We start from the raw sequence: 12500 nt of genomic DNA, 5'->3' as shown, positions 1-12500 counted from the left end.
CCTCCTGCACCAGCCGACCCGAACTTTCCCTCCTCCTCTCCCTCCTCTCCCTCCTCTTCCTCCTCTCCCTCCTCTCCCTCCTCTTCCTCCTCTCCCTCCTCTCCCTCCTCTTCCTCCTCTTCCTCTCATCGTATTGCCAGCCCAGACTCTCTTTTCATCTGCCTCCCTTCTCTGCTCTTTTTTGGACTCTTTTTGGGCCGAACCTTTCACCTCCTCCTCCTCCTGCTCCTCCTGCTCCTCCTGCTCCTCCTGCTCCTCCTGCTCTCCTGCTCTCAGGTTCGGGCCTAATTTGAGATGATCCACTGCCAAAGCAATAACGGTCAGCAAACCTTCGACAGAAAAAGACAAACCGACGTTGCTACGAGGACGAGAGAGGAATGCCAGACGTCAACAGACGGATGGAAACCGGTGAGAAGAAGTGAAAGCGAGAAACACTCAGAAAGTTAAACTGCAGAAAATGAACAACTGTTTTACTTTTCTTTCTTTTTTTTAAAAAGCAAACCAGCCAAACCAAGAATTTTTCTTTGTCACGGTAAAGAAATTTGAAGAAGACACAAATTTAAAGCAACGACGACTGACCTGCCGATTAAATTAAAAAGATAATCGGCACATTAATCTCTGATTAAATTTGTACATGAAAGTTGGAGTGACAGATGAGGAAGTCCAGACGCCGCCCGGCGGCTCTCAGCTCTCACATCCTCAACTACTGGGAAGAGAAAACGCCGCACTGCCGGATAAAACGTGTTCTTTCAGCCACTGTTCGATTTCTTCTGCTTGAATAACACGTCTTCTTTTAGATTAAAACATCCACAAATGCACATTTAGAAGTTTATTTTACACCATTTTGTGGATTCGTATTTTTCCTCAAAATTCACAAAAGATTAGGACAAATGAAATGTTTTATAAATCCGGCTCTGAATGATAAAAAAAAAAGAAACACACTGCTTGGTAAAAAATGTTTAAATACAGACGGGAATAAAACTGGAAAGTTTGGTGAATGTCGGTGCTGCTGAAGTGGAGATTTCTGGCTTGAAAGCAGGAAAAACTCTTTCATTTGACGTTTAAATGAGGTTTTTAAACATGTAAAATCTCCACTTGAATCTCCACCAAACTTTCCAGTTATTTTCACGTCATTATTCTGAAGGATTTCTCAGAGAGGTTTGTTCTTATAACATTCACAGCTTGTTTTATATCACATCCAAAAAACATGGTTGCTATATTTTCTGATTAAAAAAATATTCAGATTTCTGTGCTGGAAAGTCTTTTGCAAATTCACACCTCCTTAACGACATAACGCCTCATTTCACCAAAAACAAAACATCAAATTACAAAAAACTTGTAAAACAAAAAATAATTGTCTTAATATAAGTGATGAAGTTTTATGAGCTGAAATGTTTTCACCTGCAGTGTTTTACCTTAAAACGGTTTAAATCAGCAGGCTGCGAAGACACAAGTCGGATTTCTGTGATTTTTATGTCGTTACTGAAAACAGACTTAAATCCTTCCCGACACAGACCTCTCTCTCTCTCTCTCTCTCTCTCTCTCTCTCTCTCTCTCTCTCTCTCTCTCTCTCTCTCTCTCTCTCTCTCTGAGTTTTTAACCATGAAACGGAAATCGAGTCTTCCGTTTCCGTGAATAATTCAGCAGCGTAATGTTGTTTAGTGCATCATTTTCATTCAATATTCTTTCTTTTTTTTAAAGCACGCTGCTGCTGCTGCAGACGTTCAGAGAGGAAAGAAAAAAGAAGCTGAATCAAGTCAGATGAAGACGACTCACCCCACACCGAGGCATGAACCTCGTGTTCGCTGTGTTTTCTGAGTGTGAGTGGGGGGGGGGGGGGGGGGGAAGAAGAAGAAGAAGAAGAAGAAGAAGAAGAAGAAGAAGAAGAAGAAGAAGAAGAAGAAGAAGAAGAAGAAGAAGAAGAAGGTGTGAAGACAGCTGACGAGCTCGGATGAACGCTGACACGCATCTCGGCCGTTTCCTACCTGCCTCTCGTATTATGTAAGACATCATCAAGAGACCCTCCGGCCCACATCTGGATTACAACACACACACACACACACACACACACACACACACACACACACACACACACACACACACACACACACACACACACACACACACACACACACACACACACACACACACACACACACGTTTACGCCTCAGCAGCACGCCGGGACGCTATTGTTGTCCTCTCACCTCTTGTAGGTGTCTCCGTCCTCTTCCTGTCTTTAATCCCTTCCTCTTTCTTTCCCCGTCTCTCCTCTTCTGGATATTTCTGGGTTCCTCTCTCCGCTGCTTCTTCCTCAGTCCTCTGGGCTTTTTCCTTTTTGCACTGATGCTGCAGTGGTACATAAAACACACCCTTCTGACTGAGCTCTGCCTCTCCTCCTCCTCCTCCTCCTCCTCCTCCTCTTCTACCTCCCAGCTGCGCTCTGATTGGCCGCTTCAGAGCGATGACATCAGCCTCTTTCATTAAAGCGTCTCTCTCTCTCTCTCTCTCTCTGTATTCCCCCGACACCTCCGGCCCCTCCCTTCTTCTTTACCTCCGTGCCTCCTCCTCCTCCTCCTCCTCCTCTATTTATACTCTCTCTCTCCATCCCGCTCTGGTTTCCTTGTCTTACTGGTGGCCGACTGGTTTTTATCATAACAGAATGAAATCTGAATTTTCTTCTGTAAAAACTCTTTCAAAACCACCACCTTGTTTTTTTTGTTCAACTTTCTCAACATTAGCGAGAACATTTTAAACCCAGTTTTTCTATTATTCATTTGCTCTCAATGAATCCTCTTCCATCTATTCAAATAAATGGATTTCCCTTTAATGATGTTTTTGGCCAAATGACAACAAGAGCATCAACGTACGAGCTTCCTCTTTCGGTTGAATAAAAGATGAGCTGGTTTACAGCTGAAGGGAAAATTAACTGGGCGGGTCTGTGTTTGAGTTTCTGATTGTTTGTTCATTTTTATTATTACTTTTTGTGTGTGTGTTTTTTTTTTTTTTTTTAAAGGATAAAAGGAAGAATAAGACTCCCATTCAAAAGGCATCAAGTTCTCCCCTGAAAAACAAAGTCAGTAAATCTCTTTAAGTCTCTTTGTTGTCAAACTCCTGGCTTCCTAAACTTCTTCAGCTTCCCAGTTGAGTTCAAATAAGGATTTGTTTTTTTTTGTTTTTCCTTCTCTCGGATAACTTCAACAAAAACATCAACACTTCAACTTCTTGTGAAACTCTGGATTTTCCCGGAAACCGTGTTCAGCTGGAGTTTCTGTCCTCTTCATTCATTTGGGTTTTATGCAAAACACACAAGGTCAAAAGGGACTTACACAACAGAGGACACGATGCCCCGCCCACTTATGTCAATCAAACAGACACGCCCCCAAAAACAGGTCTTCTTGAATCTTCTTTTCTAATGAATGAGGGATTATTTTCAGATGGACCTCCAGAAAACTAAGAAGAAGGAGTGACTTTAGCTAACAACACCGAGATAACTGATGGACACATTTTATTCACTTTGGATTTGATGAGAGAAGTTGAATGGGAGTCTATGGAGCCGGAGGCTTTTTGGAGCCGACCTCTAGTGGCACTCGCTGGTATTGCAGCTGAAGACACTTCTGGATCAGAACCATTTTACAGACCTGGAAGCTACGAACTCTTTTAATGTAAAAGTCAATGTTTAAAACTTTAAAACATGTTGTGGTTCACGTCTGAAATCTTTTTTTTGGTAAATTATTGATTGAAACGATGTAAATGAGCTCCACCAGACAGACCACACATTAACTTCTCACATCCGCCTCCTTCCCCCGCTGTCAGTCTGTCCTGATGCTCCTCCTCCTCCTCCTCCTCCTCCTCTTCCTCTTCCTCTTCCTCCTCTTCCTCCTCCCCGTCACTTAAACGGAGAAGCTGCTCTCTGGTCGTCGGCCTGTAACGGCCATGTGGCATTTTTGTAATCTGCCAAACGGAGCGGGCGGCCATAAACCCCCCCGCTCCTCCTCCGTGTGTTTGAACAAGAGACAGATAGGAGGATGTGAGGGAGGACAGATGGACAGATGGACAGATGGACAGGGAGAGGGTCTGTTTTTTTTTTAAGGGGTTTTCTTTGGCTCGTACGGTTGGAGCTCTGTAACAGTCAGCAGTGTGTCTGATTATTATTCTGACTTCCTCCTGCTTGTTTATGAATATAGAAACACAAAGCAGCAGTCGGACAGACGTAAATCAAACCACAGGCTGGATAGAAAAGAGTTCGTAGCTTCAGGTCTGAAAAGTGGCTTGATTGACAGGCCCTATAAGTGGGCGGGGCATCGTGTCCTCTGTTGTGTAAGTCCCTTTTGACCTCGTGTGTTTTGCATAAAACCCAAATGAATGAAGAGGACAGAAACTCCAGCTGAACACGGTTTCCGGGAAAATCCAGAGTTTCACAAGAAGTTGAAGTGTTGATGTTTTTGTTGAAGTTATCCGAGAGAAGGAAAAACAAAAAAAACAAATCCTTATTTGGACTCGTCTTCACTTTAAACTTCTGATCTTCTTCTCTGGAAATTAAGTTTCCTCGGAAACAAACAGCAGCTCCATCCCCCCTCCCCCTCTCCCCCCACACCTTCCCTCCATCTTCAAGGCCTCCCTCACTTAAGGCCTAATTCACTTAACCTGTGTGTGTGTGTGTGTGTGTGTGTGTGTGTGTGTGTGTGTGTGTGTGTGTGTGTGTGTGTGTGTGTGTGTGTGTGTGTGTGTGTGTGTGTGTGTGTGTGTGTGTGTGTGTACCGATGGTTAAGATGCAGTGATCAATACGATAGATGAGGATCTTCCTCTCTACTCTCTCATGTCCTTGTCTCATGTCTGGCATTGTCTGGAACATGTTATCACACACACACGGACACACACGGACACACACACATACATGGACACACACACACACACACACACACACACACACACACACACACACACACACACACACACACACACACACACACACACACACACACACACACACACACACGTTTTCCATACTGATACTGTTTACCGTAATTGTGACTCAGCCTCTCTGACTGGAATACAGAACACCAAGTAACTGCAGACACACACACACACACACACACACACACACACACACACACACACACACACACACACACACACACACACACACACACACACACACACACACACACACACACACACACACACACACACACACACACACACACACACACACGCCACTTGTAGATTAAAGGGACCTGTCGTCTCTGAGTGAGACGGAGAGGACGAGCGGTTTAAAGAAAGATGAAGATGAAGATCAGGAGGAAAATGAGAAGGTTAACGCTCTGATTTAATTAGTGTTCAATAAATCCTGTAAAAGCAATTACACCCATTAGACTGATGAGATCTGCTGCAGCCTTTTAAAACACACACACACACACACACACACACACACACACACACACACACACACACACACACACACACACACACACACACACACACACACACACACACACACACACACACACACACACACACACACACACACTTGTACTTTTACCCTTCATTCATTCAGTAAATCATCCGGCAACATTCAGCAACATCCGGTAACATCTGGAAATGACGGTTTCGTGTGGTGTCACTATGGTAACGATGCTCCCCGCTTCCTGCGGTGGAAAATGAACTCCAGAGAAGGACCTGATGGTGGAGCCGGTACATCGGCGGAGACGTGGTTTCGTGCTCGCAGCTCGATGAGGCGTTACGTTGGCGCATCGGGAGAAACGATCTTTGAACGTCCATAAAATCCGAAAAAAATGAAAAGCTTTCTGCGACTAACGTCTTATTTCCTAACGGATCTTCGGGCTGCCACGTTAGAGACACTCCGTCCATGGGTCAATGATCAATAATCAACGTGCAGAACAAACAGCAGGCGCTCATTTTAAAGATGAAGCCGAAGACGAGCTGCTCATCACATTTTTGTCGAAGTCGACGACGAAAAAAAAAACTCGAAATCTTTACTTCTGCACTCAAACTGTTGTTTCCTCGCCGCATGTGTCCCTGAATGCAACTCGCAGATCATTTTGTGAAGCGAATCAATACAAACAGTCACCGATCGATAGCTGATCACCGAGAGGAGGAAACGATTTTCTCTTCACGAAGTCGTCCTCGCGGTTTCGCTGATGGAACATCGAGATGATCCGACGGAGAAAAACACTTTCGGGAATCACGACGAAGAATTCAAACTGAAAGGCGGTCGTTTCTTTTGAATTATTCACAAAGTGAGACGACGCGATCGATAGAGGAAACCGATAACTCTACTCTGAGACCACCACGTTAAAACCACCTCGTCAACTCACGTTTACATCACAGCCAGGAGACGCAAAGCATGATGGGAAAGTTGAACCAGAGGAAAATCACGACATCAGCTGATCTGTGGAGTATTTTTTACATCGTTATATTTTTTACTCCAGTGTGAACACTGAAATACTATAAACCAGATAAGAGGACACACCGCCATCTACTGGTGGATTAAAGCAATGCACATAAACTGGGACCTGGTTTTCTACACTGGTTGGTGTTGTTAATTAAAATGCTGAATTAGAAAGTAAAGTAAACTCCATAAAGACAGGAGGACAAAAGGAGCCGGTCTCATCTTCGGTCTGAGGAAAGGAAAAGTTAAACTCTAAATCCTGAATTAAGGAATGCTGCCAAATGTAGGAAAAGTGATGAAATGTCAAAAAAAAAAATTGTTGCATTTACACAAATAGCTTAAAGGTTTTTTTACAAATCAAAAACTGGGTTTTACAAAAGCTGAAAGCTTTCTAGTCCAGGTTCGATCTGTCTGCAGTGGTTTTCACTTCATGTGCTCAGTATTTGGAGGGAAAAGTAATAAGATGTCCCTTTTTTGTTTTCCATCATCTTAAACCTCTTTATGATAATCTAATCCAGTTTTGACTTCGGTCGGAACAAATGAGGATTTAATGAAAGAAAAAAAAAAAGCACTGGAATGTCCTTTTTCTGCATTTTCACATATAGATAATAAAATAGAGGTTTCACAGATCTGAAAGAAGCTGCCAGACTTCATCTAAAGTGTTGAAAACGATTTTACAGCACAAAAAAAAAAATACGAGATTCAGTTGTTAAAAAAAAACAAAAAACAAGGAAGAACCGATCTGGTAAACTGGACCGAACTTCGCTCACCGACACGTTTTTAGTTTTAACAAACAACTTCTGCTCCGTTAACGTGAGATTAAACGTCATCAGTCAGGGAGACAGTTCATGTCTTTATACGGCAGGTTGATAAACTCTCAGTCTGACGGTTCAATTTACTTCAGGAGCTGCAGGCCTGTTTGAGACGAGCTTCAGGGACCCGAGGAGTCCTCTCAGGAAGCGTCTCTCTGGTTTACCATAACCGGCTAGTGAGGCGTTTAAGGAACAACTGTAAACTGTACCGTCTACCCATTGTTTCGGGTGATGTGTTTATGGAACATTTGTAAATTCTCGCACCAAGAAAACAACCTGTGTTACAACGTCCCACCTCTAAACTGCATGAAAAAAATAAATATTTGCACCATAAGGTGTAATATTTTTTTGTTGTGGATTAAAAAAAAATAGGTATCTTTCAGGAATCAGTATCAAAGTCAAGGTATCGGTGACTTTATTGTGTCAAACCTGCCTGGAAACCGCAAAGTGGACACTTATTCGGAGTTCAGATTTTGCGTCGCCATCTTGCTATTCTGGAGCAGGAAGTGACCATATTTGGACATGTTGGGGGCGGGGCTAAGCAGTGGATCTGACTTATCTGATTGGAAACCTGAAGATACTACGTCCCGCCCACCGATAGCTGTAACCTGACTGCACCACAGGCCTGTCAATCAAACAGACACGCCCCCAAAAACAGGTCTTCTTGAATCTTCTTTTCTAATGAATGAGGGATTATTTTCAGATGGACCTCCAGAAAACTAAGAAGAAGGAGTGACTTTAGCTAACAACACCGAGAGAACTGATGGACACATTTTATTCACTTTGGATTTGATGAGAGAAGTTGAATGGGAGTCTATGGAGCCGGAGGCTTTTTGGAGCCGACCTCTAGTGGCACTCGCTGGTATTGCAGCTGAAGGCATTTTTAGTTAAATCTATCACGTTGTCCAATATTGTCTTGAGTCCTTCGTTTAGAGATTTTATGTATTTCAATGTCAACGTACTGTTTTTAATATTTACGCTGCCAATTTCAGGAAAATATTTGAATTGCAACTTCTCAAAATGACAGCGTAAATATTATACAGTCTTTAACGATGTTATTAACTATTAAAGATAATTTATAAACAACGATTAGCAATATTTAACAAATAATGAACAATATTAACAAACATGACGAGTGTTTTTTAGCACCGATGAACATAAACAACCAACAGTGATAATAAATAAAGACTTTTAATGTATATTTATATACTGTAAATATATCCAGAATACATGTAATAAACATAATTATACACAATAACAGGATATACTTTCTTTTTCCATACTTGGACTCGTACTTCAAGTATGCAGATCTGTAACAGCATCAGATACGTCGCAGTGCTTTCTTGGCAAATGGAAGATTACTCAAAATGAACGGCATAGAAGTTATCTGGAAGAATTCCCATCATGCAGTGCAGTTATATTGCAGATAACTTTGGTAAAACAAAGCATGTTTAGTTCATTTTTTTTTTTTTTACAAAAGCAGAGAAAACAGCATCTGCACCTCTGTTGGACTAGAAACCCCCAAAAAACCACGTCCTCAACCCTAAATGTCTGATTTACATGAATATGTGATCGTTTAATCCACCAGTTATATATTTCAAATCAGACCGACCCAAACCTGATAATTACTTATTTTCTACCAGTTTATGTTCCTAAAAAAACAAAGATGCAGGTGAATCCGTGAGCTGTTTTCTGTGCAGTTGAACAGCAGCTGAGGAACAACGATGACACTGCAGCGTGCAGATTAAAAACCTGTGATTATCGCTAGTAATCAATAACTCTGTACACATTATTACCCCGTCAACGTTAAAAACTACCGACCACATCAACAGTTTTGTAAGTTACATTCAGCAGTCATTCGTTTAAACTCGGCGCTAACGTGGCTTAAAGAGAAGCTTCGCTTTGACTCCGCCCCCCGTTGCATCACTTCCTTCGACACAAACTCATTCGTAAAAACACAGGAAACACTCGGATTTACCGCCTCTGAAAAGGAAACTCACCTCCACAACGTTTTATTGCTTTATCACTCCTCCAATTTAAATGTTTCTTTAAGTCAAAATTAACTAAAAAAAATAAAAATAAAAAAATACATATGGATGTAAGTTCAAAAATAGAAAATTATTTTCCATGCCGTTATATTTTTGTTTAATTAACACTTTAATCTGTGTTCTCCCCTCCTGTACTTTGTAATTTACACATTATTGAGAATTATTAGTAATCAATTAATATGAATTTTTCACCTCACTGATTAGCATCCATTTTTATTTATTCAATAAAACAAGAAAACCTAGCGGAGGTGCATTCATTTATGGGCGCTGAATGTTTCTGACCTCACATACAAACATGTAGATAAGTGACATTTTCTACACAAGACTAAAAATTCTGCTTCCTCTGAGTCAAATAACACTCCGATCAATTATTGTTGTCTTATTCATGAATATTTCTCTATTGCTAAAAAGTTCTTCACAGCTAAAAAATAAAGGATTCACGTCAGCAACAACAGCAAACCATTACAAAATAATAATGACACTCTTTAACCTGATAAAAATATAAAAGAACACTAAAAACAGGCTTTTAAAAAAAAAAAGAAGAAAAGAAATCACCAACTTTGTCTGAAAGGTCGAAAATCTACCTGAAATTTTTAAAGCCCCGCCCACTGACACCTGAACTCTTGTTTTAGAGTTTGTTTCCACAAAGACGAAACTTTGAGCTGTAAATAAAAAAAAAAACATCTTCAAACAACTCTTTGACAGATGACTGTTAGCTAACTTTTGCTTATAGCAACAGCCGACTGACGGTTGACTGTTGGCTAACTGTTGTTTACCAACATCTGACTGTTGGCCGACTGTAGTTTATCTACAAATGTTGGCCGACTGTAGTTTATCTACAGCTGACTGTTGTTTGACTGTCAGCTGACTGCTGAAAGTCTGTGTAGAAACAAACAGAAAACAACTTGCTTTGCTGTTCAAGCTAAATTCAGCCAATCAGTGCCCTGCGTCGTCCTCCGACACGTCGTGATGTCATTGAGGCTCTGCTGACATCAACATTGTCCCAACAGTCTCGGTGATAAAAACCTACTCCTTGACCTCCAGTAAACATAAATGCAATAAATAAATCAATAACTCCTATAAATAAAAACTCTGATGAGCCATATACTGCAGACAGTATATATATACTGCAGATTTATAGTATTACTGTCCTTCTGCAGTATTACCATGTATATACCGTGTTACTGGATTTTCTACAGTATTAGTATATATATTAACAGTATTACAGTATAAAGTCCGAGTGTACGACACACACATGCAGAACAGCAGAAACCAGGTTCACACTTTCAGAATAAAAGAAAGTTTCTTTTCTGCAGAGTCTGTTTGAACAAACGTGGCTTCTTCTGCAGGCCGTTCTCTAATAAACACTGAAGTGTAAATGTAATACTGAATACTGAAACACAAGCAGCAGCAGCTCTAAACAGATATAAAGGCCTTTAAAGTCTGAACCTTCCTCTTCAGCCTTTAATGTGAAACTATTTCTTCTCTTTCCTGTTACTGCAGTCAGGTTCTGTTTGACGTTCTACTTCTGAATAAAAAAAAAAGAAAAGAAAAAGTTTTGATTTCGGCAAAACTTCCAAATGAACGAAGAGTTATTGATCTATTTCATTTAAAATATTTAACAAATACAATTTTTTTTCCTGTTTTGTCACGTGTTTCTATCGTTTTGTCTTGAACACGTGGACAGAATATGAAAAGCTGACCTCTCCTGCAGCGACAAACACCACCAGTCACCTGTGACATCATCGCTCTGAATGAAACCATTCAATTGCTTCTGTGATGTCATCACCGACAAGCATTCGCTTCAGGTGACATCCTGGCGTATCCAGCTATTCCCAGGTGTTTCCATGACAACAGAACTGAAACTCCAGGTTTTCCAGGATTTTTTTTTTTTTTTTTAAACCGGATGTTGGCTTAATCTGTGCGGCGAAAATGGAAGACAGAACCTCGTGGAGAAACTTTATTCATCCCTTCATATCTCTCCGAGGTGAAGCTCCGAAACCATCCGTGGTCACAGCGTGCTGTCCTCTGATTGGTCAGGTCGCCGCTGCGACTCGTTATTGCGTCTGTCTGTGTAAACTGTGGGGTTCATCCTCTCTTCTTCTCTTGATAAACATTAGATTCAGTTTTCTTGTTCTTCGTTTGTTTGACTTCCTGATATTCAGTAGTAGTACCTCCTTCAAGGGAAAAAAAAAAAAAACATCCTCATTATTTCCTGTTCTTTCAAGTTTCCCTTTGTTTGTCCTGCAGCAGACTCCGCCTCCCTGAAGATGTCAGAAGATCAGGCTCCGCCTCCTTGTGATGTCAGAAGAGAAGACTCCGCCTCCGACTCGGACTGTTTGCTGGACAGAAGAAAATAGAGTTACGTGCTGAATATTCGTAATTAGTCGTCCCATTAAAAAACATCCGAAAATCGGCACCCCGAGTGAGGCAGCTGATATTTTTGGATAAATGTTGAATGTTATAACTAATATCTCTCTTCATAATGTTGAAATAAAACTTTACAACACAAATTTGAGAATGTGACTTTGTGTGTGTGTGTGTGTGTGTGTGTGTGTGTGTGTGTGTGTGTGTGTTACCTGGATCAGGTGTGTGTGTGTGTGTATGTGTGTGTGTGTGTGTGTGTGTGTGTGTGTGTGTGTGTGTGTGTGTGTGTGTTACCTGGATCAGCTGCTGCTGCTGTTGGTCTCGTCGCTTCTTTTTCCAGTTGAATCTCCGGTACGTTGAAGATGGACGTCGCTGAAACGACAAACGGAGAGAGAGAGAGAGTTTGTGACATCACGGACTCGTGGTGAGACATGGGGTCAAAGGTCACGGTTAGCCTTACTGTCGGGAAGGGACATCACTCTGCTGCCAAGGCTACTGAAGTAACGATGACGCATCGCCTCCTCTGCCGAGGTCCTCTTCTTCCCTTCAAACTAAATTATAAATGAAGTTTTATCATCTCAGGCAGAAAAAACACAATATTACTGGTTATTTTTTTCATGAATTATTATTACGATTTAAAGTCATATTTTTCTTTGTAATTCTACTTTGGTTTATATTCAGTTCTGGAAAGAAAAACATGAAGACGCTGTGAGGCGTTTACTGACCTGCAGGAACTTTGACAACAGGTCCACTCCGTCATTACTGAGCCTGAACAACACAAACAAACATGCTGTTATTTGGTGTTTCGACAATTTAGTGATTCTTAATGTGCGTCATAACTATTCTATGATATAACATCTGTG

The 12500-nt window shown here is 41.2% G+C and overlaps 2 protein-coding genes across 5 annotated transcripts in view; both read right to left on the bottom strand.

Moving 5' to 3' along the window:
• Window positions 1-2394, bottom strand: part of LOC138637280 (neural cell adhesion molecule L1.1-like) — a 39403-nt gene extending 37009 nt beyond the window's left edge. For all 3 annotated transcript variants that reach the window (XM_069725824.1, XM_069725825.1, XM_069725826.1), the window contains exon 1: window positions 2206-2394. The gene's annotated coding sequence lies outside the window, so the exon portion shown is untranslated. The remainder of the gene's footprint in view (window positions 1-2205) is intronic.
• Window positions 2395-8394: 6000 nt separating this feature from the next.
• The window catches only part of cdk16 (cyclin dependent kinase 16), a 9102-nt gene continuing 4996 nt past the window's right edge, over window positions 8395-12500 (bottom strand). For both annotated transcript variants that reach the window (XM_069725828.1, XM_069725829.1), the window contains 4 exons: window positions 12363-12405; window positions 12098-12188; window positions 11932-12009; window positions 8395-11612 (listed from right to left, as the gene is read on the bottom strand). In XM_069725828.1, coding sequence (XP_069581929.1) covers window positions 11575-11612; window positions 11932-12009; window positions 12098-12188; window positions 12363-12405 — 250 coding nt within the window. In that variant the 3' untranslated portion in view covers window positions 8395-11574. The remainder of the gene's footprint in view (window positions 11613-11931; window positions 12010-12097; window positions 12189-12362; window positions 12406-12500) is intronic.

Source organism: Brachyistius frenatus, unplaced genomic scaffold, assembly GCF_029030835.1.
Source record: "Brachyistius frenatus isolate BFR_SWC_R1_liver_20210118 unplaced genomic scaffold, ASM2903083v1 Contig_453, whole genome shotgun sequence".
In the NCBI taxonomy this organism is placed as follows: domain Eukaryota; kingdom Metazoa; phylum Chordata; class Actinopteri; family Embiotocidae; genus Brachyistius; species Brachyistius frenatus.
The sequence above is the reverse complement of the archived record's forward strand: the minus strand, read 5'-3'. Positions and strand labels throughout refer to the sequence as shown.